Source organism: Zeus faber, assembly GCF_960531495.2.
Source record: "Zeus faber genome assembly, chromosome: 14".
Classification (NCBI taxonomy): domain Eukaryota; kingdom Metazoa; phylum Chordata; class Actinopteri; order Zeiformes; family Zeidae; genus Zeus; species Zeus faber.
The window spans coordinates 25,761,835-25,783,168 of record NC_137200.1 but is presented as its reverse complement, the minus strand read 5'-3'; the positions used below and the strand labels follow the sequence as shown (position 1 = coordinate 25,783,168).

The window sequence follows — 21,334 nt, the reverse complement described above, 5'->3', positions numbered from 1 at the left end:
GAGCCATAAAAAGGGTTTGGGTTGCTTCCTGGAAATCCTCGGGTTCTGAGGATATTCTTTGGAAGCGCAGAATCTTCTTTCCCGTGGTTCTTCTTCTCTCATTAGGTATTGAAACGGTTTGTTTGTTTTGGTGCCCTCCTCCATCATTCTGCTTCCCACACGTAGTCGTTTCGGTCCTGGATTACTACTACTGCACCTTTGTCTGCTGGTTTCATTACCAGGTTTCGGTCGGCACTTCATTGATTTAGTGCCAGAACTTCATCTCTGGAGAGGTTTTGGGGGGTCTTGGTAGTGGTGGCGATAGGTCCGCTCTATTTTGTTTTATAAACTGTAGCGTTTCAGGAGGGATCTGTCCCCGTCTCGGTTTCCACTGTGAGGCCGGGATGAAGGGTTTGTCTGTGTCCTCGGGTGGTCGGAATCTTCTGTGATATAGGGTTAGGGTAGGGTTATGGTAGGGGTAGGGTTAGGGAAGAGTTAGGGTGGGGTAGTGTTAGGACAGGGTGAGGGTTGGGTTAGGCTTAGGGTTAGGGTAGAGGTAGGGTTAGGGTTTAACCCGAACCCGGCACGGGGGAGTTTCCAACCCTAACCCTTTCCTGCTTCCTTCCTGTTTCTTCCTTTCCACAGTTTTCACCAGAATCCTCCCTGGTTCTTTTAGGACATTTGAGACAGGCGTGGACCTGAAGCACGGCTCTGAGTGATGTGATGATGATGGGAACACAATGGGTGTGGTGATTGGCCCGTTGTGTAGATGGATGGATAGATGGATAGATAGATGGATTGGATAGACAGACAAACAGACAGACAGACAAGCCTTGCTTCCAGCCACACCCACCCAGCTGAATACCTGTCTGAAGCAGCTTCAAGTTGCTCCAACTGGTTTTACCAACAGACATTTTTGTCTTTGTATTGATTGTTGGGCGTTGCAACGTTGCGTGGGGTTAGTTTAAAAAAAAATGAAAATGTTCCACAATCCAGGCGTGTTTTGGTGAGGCAGTTGTTGGGGGCAGGAAAAGCTGCATATTGTTCTGCTCATGGAGGAGGTTGTTCTTCAAGCGCGGCCTCACGCTGACCAGCTTTGCACTCAGTCACATTACACTTTGGTTTGAATGGGGGGAGTGTGTTCGTCTTTGTTTGAAAAAGATAGAAATGCTGTTTTTTTACATCACGCTTGAGCATGGGCGTGAGTTCTACTTTTTATTTCCAGGTTCGGTTCCTACTTTTGGCCTTTTTATCTTTTTTGATACAGAAAACTGCTAAAGAAATGAACTAATGTATTTGCAGATCTTTAGCTCCCTCTAGTGGTCCGTAGGACACATTGCCCATTTGGTACAGAGTATTTTAAATGTGTGCATGTTTTCAGTGTTGTCCTGCGTGTGCGTGTCCGCGTGTGCGTGTGTGCGTGCGTGTGGAATGTGCTTAGTGTTAATATTTAAGCTTATCGCTGACATTTGTTCCACTCCAGCTTTTGTTTTTTATTATTCCAGCTCCCTCAGAGGGAGTGGAGGACAAAAGGGACATTTCACTGTCTTTATGTCAAGTGGTCCGAGCAGGGCCCCTATCTGAGCCGTCACTTTTTGCAAACAGAATTGATTTATAGCTTATGTTTTGGGTTAATTGGACAGGATGATTGACACATGATCAAATTATCTCCATTAAAGTTGCAAAGTACTTATATGTGTAAGAAAAATGAACCAGTTGAATATCTGTGTCTGAGACGACTCTCATGACTGTGGATTCCGGGATTTTTAGCCGGGTGTGCGACCCAGTCAACCCAGTGTCCAGGCCCTTCAGTTCTGGGACATTGGTCTGATGGTTTTCAGAAGCGATACAGAGAGAGACGGACGGAACCAGACACAGCAGCAGCAAAGTTAATATACTTAGTTTGAAAGATAAATATCTTTTTTTTTTTTCCATTTTTCCACCTGGGTGCTTGGTACATAAAGGAAGGAAGGTGATTCATCCCCGGAGGAAAATGCAGTGTTTCAGCAGCACACATAGGAAAAAAACAGACAATAATAATAATAATAATATGATTAATAATAAAGTGATACAGACAGACAGCCTCCTCTCTGAACGCTGTGTGACCCTCAGGCGTGCGAGCCTCCCAGCAGGGGGCGACAGTGGCACGCAGGGGGGTGTTTCTGCACATTCTATTCAGATCCGCTGGTGCAGCTGTCCCCCCTCCTCTGCATTCTGCTCTGGGTGAGCCGCTATCGCATTACGCCCGACCCCCCGCCGCCCAGCCCCACCCACCCCCTGCCTCACACCATGTGCCCCCGTGCCCTCGCCGTCCAGCCACTATTCCCTCTGTTCCAGTCAGAGAGAGAGAGGAGAGCGAGAGAGAGACAGAGAGAGAGAGACAGAAGCGAGGGACGAGGGAGCCGTGGTCTTGGAGGACAAGGTAACGTCCTCGCTCCTGGCTACAGCGCCCGTTCGGCGTGTCCTCGCCGGCGGCTCCTTTGAGGGTCCGCTCGCCCCAGTTGGGCCTCGTCGCTCCACCGGTCTATTTATGTCTGACTCCCTGGAAGGGAGAGAGAGAGAGAGAGAGAGACAGTGTCTTTAGGGGAAGTGGACCAGGTTCCATGTTGGGATCCCTCCCGTTTGGCTCGGCTCTGCTGCTTGTGTGGAGCTGAACTCTCTTCGCTCTGTGTCGTACTGGCTTCGTGTTTTACCGCTTTGTGTGTTTTGGGGAACTCTGGACAGGAAGTACGAATCCCGTTTCGCATTCTGTTTTTGCTGTTTGAGAGGAGTGAAGTTTCCCATGATGCCTCTGGGCTCCGTGGGTGTGTTGTAATGGAATGTGTTGCTGGAGATAACGGCTCTGAGATGATCTTTTGGTATTTTTTGCAGCTTGAAGAGTATCAATAATAATAATGATAATAATAATAATTTTCCTCCCGTGTGTCTCCTGAGGCTCCTGCCGCTCCGCTTCCATTTCACCCTGTTCTTCATGTCTTCTGTCCTCAGCGCTGCCTCCCTCCACGCCCTTCCTCACCCTCCGCCTAAACTCATCCGCCTTCCCCCCTTTATCTCCCCCCTCCGCCGCCGCCGCGCCAGTTCTCCGTTCGGCCCCGTGGTTCCTGGCTCCGCCTCATGGCTTACAAATCGCGCTTTTCCTTCTGGGAGCAAAAGGGAAGTCTTGGCTTTACGTCACATGCATGGGAGCCTGAAAACGCACGGTGTGGACGGGATGAATGGTTTGATCGTCTTGTTTTTGCTTCCCCTATAGGTCAAGGTTGAGACAAAGCCCAATGTGAGTCCTGATCCGCCCGGTCCTCTCCCAGTGCACCAGCATCCCCAGCCACGGCTGTTTGTAGCTTGGGCTTTTGGTCTTTCATGGAAGCCCCTGGTCCAAGTATTCGGCCGTAGATTAGGACGACTTTGATTACATATGAATAATGAAGCTTGATTAGAGAAACAGTTTTTGGACCAGGAAGTAGGTTTGATGGGGTAGGTTAGAACTTAAGGATTACCTTCTTGTTTTCCAAACGGTGCATCCTGACTCTCACGGCTCAGGCCGTATATCATACGAACATATTTTGTATCTCGTAGGGTGTGGCGTGGTCCGCCGCTAAGCTGGGTGTGCTCTGTTTGTGTCCAGTCTGAAGGTGACGTTAGTCCGCCTGGTAGTCGGGTTGTAGACTCAGCGAGCGCTCCGCGTCCTCCCTCCCTGTCCGCCGAGGACTCCGCCGTCAACGGCGCCATGGACGTCCCCGGAGAAGAGCAGTGTTCTGGGGCCAGGAAGGTGGTGAAGGTGGTGAGGAGGGTCGTCAGGCGCGTGGTTCCCGGCGCGACGGAGGAACGGCCTGCACCCGCTGTTTCCCAGCCAGTCACGGCCGCCGCTGCCGCCAGCACCGCCCCCAAAATCAGCAAGGCCCTGAAGGAGGAGAAGGACGACATCTCCGTGGGCCTGACCAGCCTCATGGGCAGGAGCAGGATGAAGGAGCACCGTCCTCGCACCCGCACCCAAGACCGGAAGGACGACGTGGAGCAGGACCAGGAGACGCGCCCGGAGGAGGAACCGGAGGAACGAGCCCGGGCGGGACCGGAGGAGAACGACGACGTCCCCGTCTCGGCGGCTCCGCCCCCCGACCCCACGCCGCCGCCTCCCCGCCCTCCTCCGGTCAGGTCCGGGCCGGCTCCCAAAATCGACCCCCTGGCCCCTCCGGCCGGCTTCATTCCCGCTCCTAAAGCCAACCCGCTGGCCCCTCCCGCCAAACCCAGCCCCGCGTCCTCCAAGCAGAACGCGCTGGCGAGGCCCGCCGGCTTCCTGCCCGTCCCCAAGGCCGACCCCCTGACGCCCCCTGCTGGATTCATCCCCAAGCCTCGCTCCTTCGCCGTGAAAAAAGCCGAGGTACAGAGTGACAGGAGTGCTACTAACCCCCTAACGAAGCATGCTGCGTGACGGCAATGCGGCCTCCATGTTGGAAACAGGAAGTCAGCGTTGTCCCGACAACATGTTTTGATATTCGGGGTCAGGACAGTCGGCTGTCTCCATATTCGTGTGTGTGTGTGTGTGTGTGTGTGTGTGTGTGTGTGTGTGTGTGTGTGTGTGTGTGTGTGTGTGTGTGTGTGTGTGTGTGTGTGTGTGTGTGTGTGTGTGTGTGTGTGTGTGTGTGTGTGTGTGTGCGCGATCAATCCTTTCCACACACATGATAAAAGCTGCTTCATCACATCCAGGTGGAGGAGCACTTCATTCATATTTTTTATCAATATTCCTCATTGTTGGTCCTCGTTTCCGTGGCAACGCTGCAGGTTCTGGCGCCCGTCGCCACCGAGGACGATCACCAGCGAGTGAGGAAGATCTTCAACAACAACATCGACGTAACGGCTCCTCCTCTTCCTCTCCTCCTCCTCTCTTCTTCCTCTCTTCGTCCTACTCCTCGTCCCCCTACTCCTCGTCCTACTCCTCCTCCTCCTCCTCGTCCTCCTCATCTCTTTTTCATCTGACCACATTTCCGTCCCCGGTCTGGTTTTGAGCTTCTAAGTCTCTTCCTTCTGTGTTTGACCGGGGCTCCTCTCCGTCGTCCAGTCCAGGCCCGTCGTCCAGCCCGTGTCCGTCCAGGACCCGGTGGCCATGTTGCAGGAAGCGCACGCTGCGGCCGCTAAGCCTCAGGTCTGGCCGTCGATGTGCCTGAGTGTATTTCCCTCCCTGCATCCGTCCAACGTGCTAGGCTGCTTGAAGTGGGGTTCCCTGACACCAAATTGGTTTAGTCAGCTGTTTTTGTGGGATGAGTCTTGTTTGACGTGTGTGTTGTTTTATTGATCCTCACCTGCATTCCTTGTGCTGTTACTTCTCATTTTATTGGCTTTCTTCCGGTCATCACCCTCTCGTCTCCTCGCTCTACTCTTTACTCGGCTCGTCCTCTCCAACATCTGCATGGCTTGCCTGCCAGGCGTCCTGCTGGCGTCCAGGCTCTCAGTCCTGTCCAAAGTTGGGTCCAGGGACCTCCAGGAGAGGGTTTCATGAGAGGGTTTCATGAGAGGGTTCCAGGAGCGGGTTCCAGGAGAGGGTTCCAGGGGTCCTTTACAATAAATTGGATTGAAAAAGCAGATTAACACGTGTTAATGTGATGAAGCGTGTGTACCGGTCCCAGCTCGTCCGTGTCCTTCACCGTGTCCACCGCTCGTGTTTGATTTTTAAATAACCTTCTTACCTCGCCAGTTTCAGTTTCGAGTATGGAGAGAAATTGGTGGAAGTTTGGTGTATTATCTTTAATTGTCCTGTCTGTGATGACGGTTCAGCAGGGGAAGACCGAGGAGCAGATCGCCGCAGAGAAAGCCTGGTACAACAGCGACAAAGTATGGCTCGTTCACAAGGACGGGTTCTCTCTGGGTGCGTCCGGCGTCCAGTCTTACCTTTGAACATAGTATTTATAGAAGAATGAAAGAATCAATGTGAGCAGTATTTAAGAATGCCGTTCCTACACTGTATTATTATATTAAATCGATCCTCCTCTTTTTTAAAGCCACTCTCCTCAAGTCAGACACCGCCAGTTTGCCCGAGGGGAAAGTGAAAATCCGCCTGGAGAGCGACGGCTCGGTGCTGGATGTGGACGAGGACGACGTGGAGAAGGTAGAAGATCAGATCAGATAAGATCAGAAGAGATGAGATCAGTTGATGAGATGCAGCGCCTCCCTGTGTGACGGTGGAACGCGCCACCAGTGACTCTGTCTGACCCCCCCCCCAGGCGAACCCGCCGCCGCTGGACCGCGTGGAGGACCTCGCGTCTCTGCAGTACCTCAACGAGTCCAGCGTGATCCACTCCCTGCGGCAGCGCTATGGGGCCACGCTGCTGCACACCCACGCCGGGCCCAACATGGTGGTCATCAACCCCGTCAGCGCCCCCTCCCTGTACTCCGAGAAGGTACACTGCAACCTGTGGTGGTGGAGGAAGATAGGATAAGATGAGATGAGAGATAAGATGAAATAAGAGATGATGAGATAAGAGAAGATAAGAAGAAATAATATAGATAAGATAAAATAAGATGAGAGAGATTAGAGATGATGAGGTGCGATAAGGTGAAATAAGAGCAGATAAGCTGAAATAAGAGATAAAAAATCAAAGAAGATAAGATGAAATTTGAGATAAGATGACATAAGAGATGATAAGATGAAATAAAAGAAGATAAGATGAAATGAGTGAAGATAAGATGAGAGAGATTAGAGATGATAAGATGAGATAAGAAAAGATGAAATGAGATCAAGAACAATCTATAATATAAATGTATAACATATATCATAATGTTTATCCACCAGGTGATGCAGATGTTCAAGGGCTGCCGGAGGGAGGACACAGCCCCTCACATCTACAGCATGGCCCAGTCTGCGTACCGGGCCCTGCTGACCTCGCGCCAGGACCAGTCCATCGTGCTGCTGGGAAAGAGCGGCAGCGGCAAGACCACCAACTGCCAGCACCTGGTCCAGTACCTGGTCACCGTGGCCGGCAGCGCCAACAGAACCTTCTCTGGTCCGCACCCAAAACACATGTTTTTCAGTTCGTCCGCGCTGTCAGGTTGTCCCCTCCCCCCCCCCGAAAAAAAACGACTGGGTTGTTTTCTGCTTGATTCCCCCAGCGGAGCGGTGGCAAGCGGTCTACACCATCCTGGAGGCCTTCGGGAACGCTTCCACCTCCGTGAACGGGAACGCCAGCCACTTCTCCCATGTGGTCTCCTTGGACTTTGACCAGGCGGGCCAGGTGACCTCCGCCTCCATCCAGGTAGGAACGTGTTCACCGGGCCGCGCCATGCCACCCAACAGGCGGACAAAATGACGCCGACATTGTATTTCATTTAAAAGTAAGCTGTGGGGTTCACTTTGTGTCGGCGGTACAAGTAATTGGTGAATTCCACTGAGGCACAGCTTCAAAAATGAGCTTCACGGTGATGGATGTATGGCAGGGCTGCCACCGGAGCCCGGGGCGATGGAACGTCTGGAGTCTGGAGCCAACTGCTAAACATAGGGGGGGAGGGGGGTCCCTCGTGGAATGGGCAGCCATCTTGTGGGAGCCGTTGGTTCAATAATTGGCGGAAATAAAGCCATTTTACCGGACGGGCGCGCCACCCTGCTGTGCTGTCGGGTACGTGTTTCGCCTGTGACGATCCCAGGAGGTCTCGGAGTGAAGGACCTGGAAGTGGGTTTCCTCCGAGAGCTGGGGGGCGTTGAGCTCCCCCCGCTCTCTTCGGCTCCCGGACGTCTTCCTGCTCCCCGTCCTCCGCCGCCTCGCGCCCGCGTGACGTCGTCGCGTTCCTACCGGTGCCGACGATTCCTCCCCCTCCCCACCAGACCCTGCTCCTGGAGAAGACGCGCGTGACCCGGCGACCGGACGGGGAGTCCACCTTCAACGTCTTCTACTACCTCATGGCCGGGGTGGACGCCTCCCTCAGGTTCGTTTGTTCTTCTCCTCGAAGGGCCCCCTTCGGCGCGTTTGCCGAACGCAACGCGGCTGATCCCCGCTCTCCCCCTCCCGCAGGACCGAGCTTCACCTCAACCACCTCGCCGAGAACCACGCCTTCGGGATATTTCCTCAGCAGAAGGTACGTAGCCGCCCGGCGCGGCGCTGAGCCCCTTCCCTGTCGGGGCGACAAACGTCCTGACCTCCTGTGCTCTCCCAGTCAGAGGACAAGCAGCGCGCCGCCCAGCACTTCTCCAAGCTGCAGGTCGCCATGAAGGTCCTGGGCATCAGCGCCGAGGAGCAGAGGGCCTTCTGGCTGGTGCTGGGGGCCATCTACCACCTGGGGGCCGCGGGCGCTACGAAGGGTGAGGGCGCGGCTGCATCAATAGTCGAATTACGGTCCGATAATATTATTTTTTTTAGTCTTCAAATGATTTCCCTTAATGCATGATTTCTTTAGTGTCTATATTTTTGGGCCCGCGTAAGTATTTGTCTTCACTGTTTGACTCCTTAATATCATAGGCTATTATAATATAGGCCCCTCCCCTTTCCCGACACTTTAATTTTCCTTGATTGCTTTATCGAGGTCATATGGTTATTGAAAAGCCTTCCCCTGTGTGGGTCCCACCACATCTGCGTTTGGTTCACAGACATACTACTGTCCTTCTGGAACTTTGACACATCATTAAATTAAAGAGAATGGAAAGTTTAGAGTCCAAAATAAACAGCAATTACAAAACACACTGTGCTTTGTCTCACTGGTGTGTGATCAATCCAGTTCATTGGTGGTGCAGTTCCATGACCTGCCACCAGGGGGTAGCGGAGCTCTAGGGGTAATGGGGACCGCAGCCAACACGATGCCCTGTTTCCTCGTCTTATTTGTCCAGTAAATAAAGATGGAACAGAGGCTTAGCACGGGGCTTAATCTCTGGTTGAACAGATTGATACATACGTAGATATTTGATCTCCTTTAAAAAAAAACAAGTGCACTACCCTTTTTTTTTTTTTTTTTTTTCCATGCTCCACTGCTTGGTGAGAGTTTTGATCTTTCAGTGGTCCAATTGAGTCTTAAATCATATATCTTTAAAACATTTGAAGTATTTTTCTCTCACTGTCATATATATATATATATATATATATATATAATATTATAATCTGGAGCTCTGGGGCTTTAGCGGTGGCTGATAAAGTCGAACCCGACGGTCTGTGTTTGATGTTCCCCACGCTGTCTTGTACGTCTCAGAGATACCAGGACACGCGCTCTCCTATCTGCGTGGAGTCGAACCGCGCAGCCGCCGAATGTGCAGACAATCCACCCGCACGTTTCAAAGAAGGTCTTTAATGAGAGCCGTTGTTAAATCCAACACCACAAACCTTTCAGCTCTTTAAAACTCGTGAGAGGAGGAGGCGTATATGTACTTCCATCCGCCTCAGTGCGGTACGATGCGGCTGATTAGGACGGTGCACATGAGTGCACGTTAGTACACGTGAGGGCACTAACGTGCACTAACACGCCCGAACGTGAGTGCGTGTTAGTGCACGTAAGTACACTGACGTTAGTGCGTGTTAGTGCACGTAAATACACTAACGTTAGTGCATGTTGGTGCACGTTAGGACGCTAAAGTTAGTGCATGTTAGTGCACGTTAGTACATAAAACCTTAGTGCGTGTTAGTGCACGTAAGTACACTAACGTAAGTGCATGTTAGTGCATGAGAGTACGCTAAGGTTAGTGCACGTTAATACACTTACGTTATTGCACGTTAGTGCATGTTAGTGCACGTTAGTACACTGACGTTAGTGCACGCTAGAACATGTCGCACGTTGACCAGAGAGGCAATGTGCATATCCGAGGGCGGAAGGTCTGATGAAGGCTTCCTGTGTCTCAGCAGGCAGGAAGCAGTTTGCCCGCCACGAGTGGGCCCAGCGGGCGGCCTACCTGCTGGGCTGCAGCCTGGAGGAGCTCTCCTGCTCCGTCTTCAAGCACCCGGCCAAGGGCGCCGCGCCCAGAGCCCCAGGCCTCCGGCAGGCCAGCGCTGAGCAGACCCACGGAGAGACAGGTAGAGGAAGCAGAGACCCTCCCTCTTCCTCCCTCCCTCCCTCTCTCTCTCTTCCTCCCTCTCTCTCTTTTGCTCTCCCTCTCTCTCTACTACTACACACACACTCACCATCTCCTCCTCAAACACACTCTCCATAACTCACACACACACACACAGGTGCGTGTACACGCACACCTCTTCTCATCACTTGGGGAATTGCCGACTGTGGATGAAGTAAAGCTTATCTGGGTAATGAATACGTGGCTGTTGACAGATAAGTGCACGCAGCGTATCAGGACGAACCATTTCAGATCCACTCCTCCGCTCATTGTCCTTGAAATCAGAATCGACTCGCATTGATTTTTCCCTCACATGTGCACTTCCTGCGACTCCATCAGGGCCGCCGCACTTTGAAGGGCACGGGTACACTTTCAAAGTTTGGCACCGGAGGAAGGGGCAATATTGACCTTTATTTACACCTGTGTCTCTACACACACACACACACACACACACACACACACACACACACACACAAACACACACACTCTCAGAGCTGACGGATAAGACAGACGAGCTTAACATGATTCATGTGTGTAGCCGCTGTTCTGATGTGATGGATGGCAGAGTTCTAAATGACGGCGCACTTTACAGAAACAATTTTGCGTCTGTTGGACGGCGTATGGATCACGGCCTAATGTGCTCCTAAATCAAATATACTGCAAGTGTAAGTCCCATTACAAGGAACTACGGAGGCCCTAGCTTGAGATATATATATATATATATATATATATATATATATATATATATATATATATATATATATATATATATATATATATATATATATATATATATATATATATATATATATATATATATATATCTATATACACACACACACACACACACCGCGTTCCAAATTATTATGCAAATTGGATTGACGTGTCATAAACATTACATTTTTTGTTTTTCAATTCAACTCATGGATGGTGTTGTGTCTCAGGGCTCTTTGCATCACTGAAATCAACCTCAGACACCTGTGATAATTAGTTTGCCAGGTGAGCCCAATGAAAGGAAAACTACTTAAGAAGGACATTCCCCATTATTAAGGAGCCACAGGTTTCAAGCATTACGGGAAAGAAAAAGGATCTCTCTGCTGCCAAAAAGCCTCAAATAGTGCAACGCCTTGGACGAGGTTTGAAAACATTAGATATTTCACAAAAACGTAAGCGTGGTCATCGTACTGTGACGAGATTTGTGGCTGATTCAGAGCACAGACGGGTTGGTGCAGATACAGTCATAATGAGGAAGCTTTCTGCCAGACAGATTCATGGGATTAAGAGAGCAGCTGCTAAAATGCCGTTACAAAGCAGCAAACAGGTATTTGAGGCTGCTGGTGCCTCTGGAGCCCGGCCAACCTCAAGGTGTAGGATCCTCCAGAGGCTTGCAGTTGTGCGTAAACCTACTATTGGGGCCTCCCTAACCAACGCTCACAAGCAGAAACGGTTGCAGGGGGCCCAGAAATACATGAAGACTCATTTTCAAACAGTCTTGTTGACTGATGAGTGCCGTGCAACCCTGGATGGTGCAGATGGATGGAGTAGTGGATGGTTGGTGGATGGCCACCGTGTCCCAACAAGGCTGCTACGTCAGCAAGGAGGCGGCGGAGTCATGCTTTGCGCTGGAGTCACGGGGAGAGAGCTGGTGGGCCCCTTTAGGGTCCCTGGAGGTGTAAAAATGACTTTGGCAAAGTATATAGAGTTTGTGACTGAGCACTTTCTTCCACGGTACAAAAAGAAGAACCGGGCCTTCCGTAGCAAAACCATCTTCATGCCTGACAACGCACCATCTCTTGCTGCAAAGAAAACCTCTGTCATTGGCTGCTATGGGCATAAAAGGAGAGAAACTCATGGTGTGGCCCCATCCTCCCCTGACCTCAACCCTATGTGAGAACCTTTGGAGCATCCTCAAGCAAAAGAACTATGAGGGTGGGAGGCAGTTCACATCAAACCAGCAGCTCTGGGAGGCTGTTCTGACGTCCTTCAAAGAAATTCAAGCAGAAACTCTACAAAAACTCCAAAGTTCAATGGAGGCAAGAAGAGTGAAGGTGATATGAAAGAAGGCTCCAGTGTCGACACGTAACTTGGGCTGTTAAGATGTTTTTGATTGAAATAGCCTTTGAGTTCAGTAAATATGACTCCTAATGCTGCACATTCAACAAATGACCATTTTCAGTTCTTTACAACCGATAAAATGTTTTGAAACTCCGTTGTGCGTAATTATTTGGAACAGTGCGTTTTGAGTTTTTTTTATTTTTGAAAAAAAATTCTGTTGTCATTGGTTTGTTCAATAACATTCGAATAATACCCGAACGGCTGATGACTTGAAAATGATACTGACTGTCATTTGCATCCACTATTTAGGAAAATCAGAGAAAAATATCATTTGCATAATAATTATATATGAACTATATATAAATAGTGTGTGTGTGTGTGTGTGTGTGTGTGTGTGTGTGTGTGTGTGTGTGTGTGTGTGTGTGTGTGTGTGTGTGTGTGTGTGTGTGTGTGTGTGTGTGTGTGTGTGTGTGTGTGTGTGTGTGTGTGTGTGTGTGTAAGTATGTGAGTGCAGATCACATGGTTCTCCACCCTGTTATGATGGGATGTCCATATGGGGATAGGGTTGGGAGCTGACTGCCTTCTCTCCATCTCTGCCAGGTTCCAAGAGCACGGCCGGGGAGTGTTTGGAGGCCATGGCGTCCGGGCTCTACTCCGAGATATTCAACAGCCTCGTGTCCTCCATCAACCGGCAAGTTCTCCCGTCAGCGCCGTGTTAAGCGGTGTCATGTGATGTGACCAAATTAAGGGTCCGACATATTATCTATGCCGCCTATTGTACTTTTTTTCACACTCAAATACTCACAATTCCCTAAAATGAAATCATTTGCGTTCGCTAGGGGGCCAGTCGGAATAAACTGATTCTCATTCTCAGTCGGGTGGAGGTGCAGCCATCTGCCCCCATAATAGTCGGCATAGGACGGACAGATGAGCAGCAACGTTCAAAACAACTAAATATACAAAACTGTACAGAATATGAAACATGTGTCCTTTGACTGGACAATGAGCAGGGGCTTAGCAGCGGCACGTCTGGAGGTGGAAATATAAATATATTTCTGTACAAATGAATCCATGTCCATAGACATGATCAACAATGGATGAGTCAAAATATGACAAAGTTATTACCGAGACTTTCCCCCTTACACTGTGTGTGTGTGTGCGTGTGCGTGCTCGCAGGGCGCTGAGGTCCGGCCAGAACTCCATATGTTCGCTGCTGATCGTGGACACGCCCGGCTTCCAGAACCCGCGGCTGGCCAAGCGCGAGGCCGGCGCCACCTTCCAGGATCTGTGCAGCAACTACACCCAGGAGCGGCTGCACACCCTGTTCCACCAGCGCACCTTCGTCCAGGAGCTGGAGAGATACAAGGAGGTGGGGAGGACAATGATAAATATAATAATAATAATAATAATTGTAAAATAATATGAATGATAATAATAAGGTTATTATAATAAAAATAACATAAGGATGATGATAATAATAACAACAACAACACAGATATTATTGTGATATGAATAATATTATCATTATTGATCATAATTATTCTAAAACTACTACTACTGATGATAATAATAATAATGACAATTACAATAATAAAATATTAATTATAACCCTAACCCTAACCCTAATAATAATAATAACAACACAGATATTATTGTGAGAGGAATAATATTAATATTATGATTATCATAATTATACTAATACTACTTATAATAATAAAAAAATATGAATGATAATTATGATAATAAATTATTAATAATAATAATAATAATAATAATAACAACAACAACAACACCGATATTATTGTGATATGAATAATATTAATATCATTATTGATCATAATTATTCTAAAACTACTACTACTACTACTGATGATAATAATAATAATAATGACAATTACAATAATAAAATAATATTAATTATAATAATAACAACACAGATATTATTGTGATAGGAATAATATTAATATTATGATTATCATAATTATACTACTACTACTCATAATAATAAAATAATATGAATGATAATTACGATAATAAAATAATAATAATAAAATAAATTATTAATAATAATAATAATAATAATAATAATAATAATAATAACAACAACAACAACAACAACAACAACAGCATAGATATTATTGTGATATGAATAATATTAATATCATTATTGATCATAATTATTCTAAAGCTGCTACTACTACTACTGATAATAATAATAATGATAATTACAATAATAAAATAATATTAATTATAATAATAACAACACAGATATTATTGTGATAGGAATAATATTATGATTATCATAATTATACTACTACTACTCATAATATAATAAAATAATATGAATGATAATTATGATAATAGAATAATAATAATAAAATAAATTAATGATAATAATAATAACAACAACATAGACATTATTGTGATATGAATAATATTAATATCATTGATCATAATTATTCTAAAACTACTACTACTACTGATGATAATAATGATAATTACAATAATAAAATATAAATTATAATAATAATAACACAGATATTATTGTGATAGGAATAATATTAATATTATGATGATCATAATTATACTACTACTACTCATAATAATAATAGTAATAATAAAATAATATGAATGATAATCATGATAATATGATAATAAAATAATATAAAATAAATTAATAATCATGATAATAATAATAATAATAACAACAACAACAACAACAACAACAACATAGACATTATTGTGATATGAATAATATTAATATTATTATTGATAATAATAATAATAACCTTTATATCGCCTTGGTCTTGAATTATTAGTCTTATCCAAGCAATTCTCAAGTCCTCGTTCCTCAGTCAATTCTTTCCTTTGAATTCACTTCTTTCTCAAATAATTCCATCACAACAATTTCTACATTTTTTTTTCTGAACCTTTCTCAACAAATTCCTCGGGTGGAATTACCTGCGGCGCCGCGCTCGTTAAATTCTGAAAGACGTCTGCACGTACTACTGTGTTTCCGTCCTGCGTTTAACGCCATCCTTAGTTCTCAAATCAGTAAAAGGTCTCATTTGCACACACACACACACACACACACACACACACACACACACACTCACAGAGTGGGGAGGAGGGAGGTGTCTGATATGACACCGCGCCCCTCCCTCCTGCCACGGCCTCGACAGGCCCAGGTTGTCGGTGTGTTGCCGTTGCTCATCGGTCATGGCAGACTTCTCCTTCCTCGCTGAGATCAAAGGGCAGCGCCTCCAGGGGCAGAGTGGAGGCGATGGAGAACAACACCCCCCCCCCCCTCTCTCTCTCTCTCTCTCTCTCTCTCTCTCTCCCTCCCCCGTCTGTGCTGTCGAGCATCACGAGCAAAACCGACAAAGTCTTTGTTTGCTTTGAGGTCAGACTCAGAGAGCATCCAAGGAAAGGCCAGCCCTGTTATTCGGGCCGTAGAAACCGCCCAAATGTAATCAATGTGAAAATGTGAAAATCCCCAAATAAACGAAAAACCGTACAGTCCTGAGCAGGGCAGCACTGGGAGCCACGCCTTCACCGCGGTCAGACCCCTGCGCTGCCATCGCAAACCAACCATGGCTCTTTACTTTTTCGAGGGCACGGGGATGTTCCGTTGGGCCCTGGGTGCACGCTGGGCCCCTGGGTGCAGGCTGGGTGCACGCTGGGCCCCTGGGTGCAGGCTGGGTGCACTCTGGTCCTCTGGGTGCAGGCTGAGTGCACTCTGGGCCCCTGGGTGCAGGCGGGGTGTACTCTGGACCCCTAGGTGCAGGTTGGGTCCATGCTGCACCCATGGGTGCAGGCTGGACTCCTGGGTGCAGGCTGGACTCCTGGGTGCAGGCTGGACTCCTGGGTGCACGATAGATGCATGGTGGGCCCCTAGGTGCAGGCTGGGCGCACGCCGGGCCCCCGGGTGCAGGCTGGGCGCACGCCGGGCCCCTGGGTGCCGCCCTGGACGCCCTGATGATTGACCATCACTCTGTTCTTCACTCTGCATCGGTCCAAGCGAAGCTCTTGAAAGTTGATTTTATTTTAACTTCCACCCTTTGGCTTAACTGACCGAGGAGTTTATTATCTGTGGAAGCACTGACCATCGCGGATAATGGCGATGTTCATGAAACCAAACAACGCGTTTTACCGAGCGACTTCCCTCCCTTTTATCGCGCTCGTGGGCGGTTTCCCCCCCCGCCCGCCGGAGGAGGAGGGGGCGGGACGCGGCGAAGCACCAGGCGCCGTCACATCCGGCTTCCAACCCGTTTACCGGTCGGCGCGCACGCCTAGGGCGCCCCGACCCCGCCGGCAGCCCTGCGCGGCGCGTCGCCTCCTCTCGTTTCCCTTTCTATTTGAGCGCTGTCGCACGCCGACGCAGAGCTTAAACAGCAGGCGCCTCTCCCGACTCACCCGCGAGCAACGACGGCGAAAATACACTGTAAACGGGGACGTAAACACAGTTATTAAGGTATTATATCCGCGCATTTCTCGATAAACAAGCCCATTCATGGTTAAAAGGAAAAAAAACAAAACCCTGAAAAAAAACAAAAAACAGCTCCAACCAGACGATGAAAAATCGCCAGCGTCTACACGGCGTAGGAGGTTCCTGCGAAGGGTCCTCACGCTCTCCGCACTTTCTGCCATCAAAATAAAATGCGCTTCACCTTCTGCCCCTTGACCCCTTGACCCCTTGACCCCTCTTCCCCAGTTTATGAAACTGCACTTTGTTCCACCGTCCTGCAGGAATCTCCCGCGTTCCATCAAATCTCCGAGGAAGCAAATTCAAAGCTTCTCCCCCCTTGTTTTTCTTTTTATTGTCGCGGCGACCGGTGAAAAAGTGCACGTGAGGACATTCATATGGGATTCCCTTTTCCACCGCTTCTCCAAAAAAAACAAAAAAAAAACCCAAAAAGAGAAAAAGAAAGCCCGGTCTGAAAATGAATTCTCCATTTTTGTCTTTTCGTTTTGAGCGATGTCCCACGACAGGAGCTTGATGTTCCAACAAACCATGACTGCGACACGTTGGAGATGTGGCTGTCTCCGCCCTGAGGGGCTCTCATGGTTGACATGTACAGCCTCTACAGTCGTCCAGGCACCGTCAGGCGGACGTGTGTTTCACTGGTCGTCCGGGGTCAGGGCTACACTCCCCTGCCCACGCCCCTGGGCAAGGCACTGACCCGGACTTCTGCTTCTATATACTGAGATACTGCTAAGATACTTAGGTTGGGGGTGGTAGCTCAGGAGGTAGAGCTGGTCGTCTAGTGATCTAAAGGTTGCTGGTTGGATCCCAGGCTCCTCCTGCTAGCATGCTGTAGTGTCCTTGAGCAAGACACTTGACCCCTAATTGCTCCTGATGGCTGTGTCCATTGGTGTTTGAATAATTGTAAGTGGCTTTGGATAAAAGCGTCTGCTAAATGTAATGTAATGATACTACTGAGATACTAGGATGATACTCCTAAGATACGAGGATGATACTACTGAGATACTTGGGGGATGCCACTAAGATACTGCTAAGATACTCCTAAGATACTAGGATGATACTCCTAAGATACTAGGATGATACTACTGAGATACTAGGATGATACTACTGAGATACTAGGATGATACTACTGAGATACTAGGATGATACTCCTGAGATACTAGGATGATACTCCTAAGATACTAGGATGATACTCCTAAGATACTAGGATGATACTCCTGAGATACTAGGATGATACTCCGAAGACACAAGGATGATACTACTGAGATACTAGGATGATACTACTAAGATGCTAGGATGATACTACTGAGATACTAGGATGATACTACTGAGATACTAGGATGATACTAGGAAGACACTACTGAGATACTAGGATGATACTACTGAGATACTAGGATGATGCTACTAAGATACTAGGATGATACTACTAATTACTAAGATACTAGGATGATATTACTAAGATACTACTAAGATTCTAGGAGGATACTACAAAGATACTACTAAGATATTAGGATCATACTACTAAGATACTACTAAGATATTAGGATCATACTACTAAGATACTACTAAGATACTAGGATCATACTACTAAGATACTACTAAGATACTAGGATCATACTACTGCGATACTAGGATGATACTACTAAGATACTAGGATGATACTACTAAGTACTAAGATACTAGGATGATACTACTGAGATACTAGGATGATACTACTTGGATACTAGGATGATACTACTAAGATACTACTAAGATACTAGGGTGATACTACTAAGTACTAAGATACTAGTATGATACTACTAAGATTCTAGGAGGATACTACAAAGATACTACTAAGATACTAGGATGACACTACTAAGATACTAGGGTGATACTACTAAGATACTACTAAGATACTAGGATGATACGACTAAGATACTACTAAGATTCTAGGAGGATACTACAAAGATACTACTTAGATACTAGGATGACACTACTAAGATACTCGGATGATACTACTAAGATACTACTAAGATACTAGGATGATACTACTAAGATACAAGGATGATACTACTTAGATACTAGGATGATACTACATAATAGAGTGATTAATATTCAAAATTCATAATGATACACAAATATTTTTCTAACTTGTGACCTGGTTCTTTCTAACTGTCGCCCTGTGTGTTGTTGTATTTTGTTGTGTGTTGGTGTGTATTGTTCTGTGTTGTTGTGTGTTGTTGTGTGTTGTTGTGTGTTGTTGTGTGTTGTTGTGTGTGTTGCTGTGGGTTGTTGTGTGTTGCTGTGGGTTGTTGTGTGTTGCTGTGTGTTGCTGTGGGTTGTTGTGTGTTGCTGTGTGTTGTTGTGTGTTGCTGTGTGTTGTTGCGCATGTGTGTTGTTGTGTGTTGCTGTGTATTGTTGTGTGTTGCTGTGTATTGTTGTGTGTTGCTGTGTATTGTTGTGTGTTGCTGTGTGTTGTTGCGCATGTGTTGTGTGCTGCTGTGAATTGCTATGTGTTGCTGTGTATTGTTGTGTGTTGCTGTGTGTATTGTTCTGTGTTGCTGTGTGTTGCTGTGTGTCGGTGGGTGTCGGTGGGTGTTGTTGTGTGCTGCTGTGCGTGCGCGTGTGTTGTTGTGCGTGCGTGTGTGTTGTTGTGTGTTGTGCTTCTCCCCTCTGTGTGTTGATGCAGGAGAACATCGACGTGTGTTTGGACGACATGGAGCCCAGCACGTCTCTGTCTGTCGCTGTGGTGGATCAGGCGTCCAGCCAGACACTGGTAGGAGCACGCAAATTAAAAAATACCAGATAAATATCTCTATATGGAATTACTGAATTAATTTATTCAATTCATTTATTTAAATATGCACACTCCATAAAGAAAGGAGCACGTTAGGAATCTGTAATGCAGAAGTCGTTTTTTTTTTTTTTTTTTTTTTTACTCCAATCATTATTAAATGTGTTAAAGTCAGGGTTGGAGCCGTGCAGACATTTCAGACCGCTTTGTGTCACATAGCAACAGCGTTCCCCGTTGACGACGTGTCCTCCCGGTTTCACTCCTGGACACGGAGGGAAACAAGGACACGAGGTGTTTGAGGAAACCGGCTCATCCGCTCTCCATCCCATCGTCTGCGTGGCGTTTCTCGTTTGTTAGTCCGGTCCCACTTCCTTTGGTCCCGAACATGCAGATTTAAAACGCTCCTCCCTGCTCTGCCGGAGCGCACGGCCTCCGACTGTTCAGGCTCCAGTGGGTTTAGTCTAACGGCGCCTGGTCACTGTGGCTTAGGATAAGACCCACTGACCCCCAGTGAGAGTCAGGACGCACTGGATGGATGGATGGAAGGAAGGATGGAAGGAAGGAAGGATGGATGGAAGGATGGATGGATGGATGGATGGAAGGATGGATGGATGGATGGAAGGATGGATGGATGGTTTTATTCAACCTTGGAATATTTTCTATCCATCTATCTTGCTTTGGGTAAAACCGCAAATAGCAGAATACTATTTATACATGTGGCGTAATAATCCAACTGTGTGTGTGTGTGTGTGTGCGTGCGTGTGCGTGTGTGTGTGTGTGTGTGTGTGTGCGCAGGCGCGGGCCGTGCGCACGGAGGAGGCGCGGGGCCTGCTGTGGCTGATGGAGGAGGAGGCGCTGCAGCCCGGGGGGTCGGAGGAGACGCTGCTGGAGCGACTGTTCAGATACTACGGCCCGGGGGAGGGGGAGAGCAGAGGCAACAGACACACACACACACACACACACACATGCGCGCACACACACACGCACACGCGCACAAACGCACATGGAAAATGCTCAAAATGTATGTATAAAGAAGCTGAACCAAAGCGCAGTCATAGTATAGTACCAGCATTGTTTTTTGGTTTATTCTAAAAGCTTTCGATGGTTTCAGGTTGTTTCCCAAACAAAGACGTTGTACCTGCGCACTCACAGGGTCACGGCGCATTGCGCCGAGTGCCTCTCTTATATTTGTGTCCTTTCAAGTTGCGCGTCTGTGTTTCCTAGCAACCGGCGGCGGGGGCTGTCGGCGCTCCGCCGTAATTTTTCGGAATTCAATCGCTGGGAGGCCAGGGAACAAAATGCTTTGACTGCGAGGTTTTACTTTTTTCGATCCGTCACCGGCCAATCACAGCGGGGAGTGTGGGACCGCAGTAACACATTTAGAAACTCGCATCGGGAGGCATTTTATGTGACATCATCGTCTTTGAGGGCACGGAATACAATGACATCTTCACTGCTTGGTAATGACATTTACGGTACATCGCCCCTTCCTGGTAAAGACTCTTCATCGCCCTCTTGCGGCCGCGGGAGCGTCCTGAGACGTGGAACGCCGGAGCACGCTCCCGCGGTTGGACTTGAAAGCGGCGGCGGGTTGAAGTGGGAGTCAAAGCGCGGCAGAGTGTCCCGGCGTCCCGCAGGGCCTGGTTTAGAGGCGCGGCGCCTGATTGTCCCTTTGAGCCGGTGGGCTTTGTACGCCCGCAGCGGGCGGCGTGTCGCCCGGCCTCGCGTGGGCGGGCGGCCATCGCGGCGTCTCCCTCCGAGTGGGGGGGGGGAACTGAACCTGCGACCTCTGTTTGCATCAGGTCACGCGTTGCTCCTGAAGAGCGAGAGGCCGCAGCACTTCCTGCTGGGCCACAGCCACGGGACCGACTGGGTGGAGTACGACGCCCGCGGCTGGCTGAACCAGGTCAGGCAGAACCCGGCCTCCGCCAACGCCGCCGGCCTCCTGCAGGAGTCTCAGAAGTAGGGACGGGGGGAGCGGCGCGGGGGCGGGCGTTTTTGCCGGTTGGTGGCATCGCTCTCTCTCTCT

The 21,334-nt window shown here is 48.2% G+C and overlaps 1 protein-coding gene across 4 annotated transcripts in view; it reads left to right on the top strand.

Annotated features, from left to right (window-relative positions):
- Positions 1 to 3,093: 3,093 nt before the first annotated feature.
- LOC307240129 (unconventional myosin-XVIIIa-like) overlaps positions 3,094 to 21,334 on the top strand; it is a 60,185-nt gene continuing 41,944 nt past the window's right edge. For 2 of the 4 annotated variants that reach the window (XM_080013774.1, XM_080013773.1), the window contains exons 1-18: positions 3,094 to 3,253; positions 3,602 to 4,354; positions 4,756 to 4,824; positions 5,033 to 5,116; positions 5,746 to 5,836; positions 5,970 to 6,076; positions 6,192 to 6,368; positions 6,761 to 6,971; positions 7,078 to 7,220; positions 7,787 to 7,887; positions 7,974 to 8,037; positions 8,116 to 8,260; positions 9,783 to 9,953; positions 12,647 to 12,737; positions 13,223 to 13,415; positions 19,201 to 19,287; positions 20,101 to 20,239; positions 21,108 to 21,267. In XM_080013774.1, the coding sequence (XP_079869900.1) occupies positions 3,704 to 4,354; positions 4,756 to 4,824; positions 5,033 to 5,116; positions 5,746 to 5,836; positions 5,970 to 6,076; positions 6,192 to 6,368; positions 6,761 to 6,971; positions 7,078 to 7,220; positions 7,787 to 7,887; positions 7,974 to 8,037; positions 8,116 to 8,260; positions 9,783 to 9,953; positions 12,647 to 12,737; positions 13,223 to 13,415; positions 19,201 to 19,287; positions 20,101 to 20,239; positions 21,108 to 21,267 (2,684 nt within the window). In that variant the 5' untranslated portion in view covers positions 3,094 to 3,253; positions 3,602 to 3,703. The remainder of the gene's footprint in view (positions 3,254 to 3,601; positions 4,355 to 4,755; positions 4,825 to 5,032; positions 5,117 to 5,745; positions 5,837 to 5,969; positions 6,077 to 6,191; positions 6,369 to 6,760; positions 6,972 to 7,077; positions 7,221 to 7,786; positions 7,888 to 7,973; positions 8,038 to 8,115; positions 8,261 to 9,782; positions 9,954 to 12,646; positions 12,738 to 13,222; positions 13,416 to 19,200; positions 19,288 to 20,100; positions 20,240 to 21,107; positions 21,268 to 21,334) is intronic. The other 2 variants (XM_080013775.1, XM_080013776.1) reach the window with 2 other exon arrangements.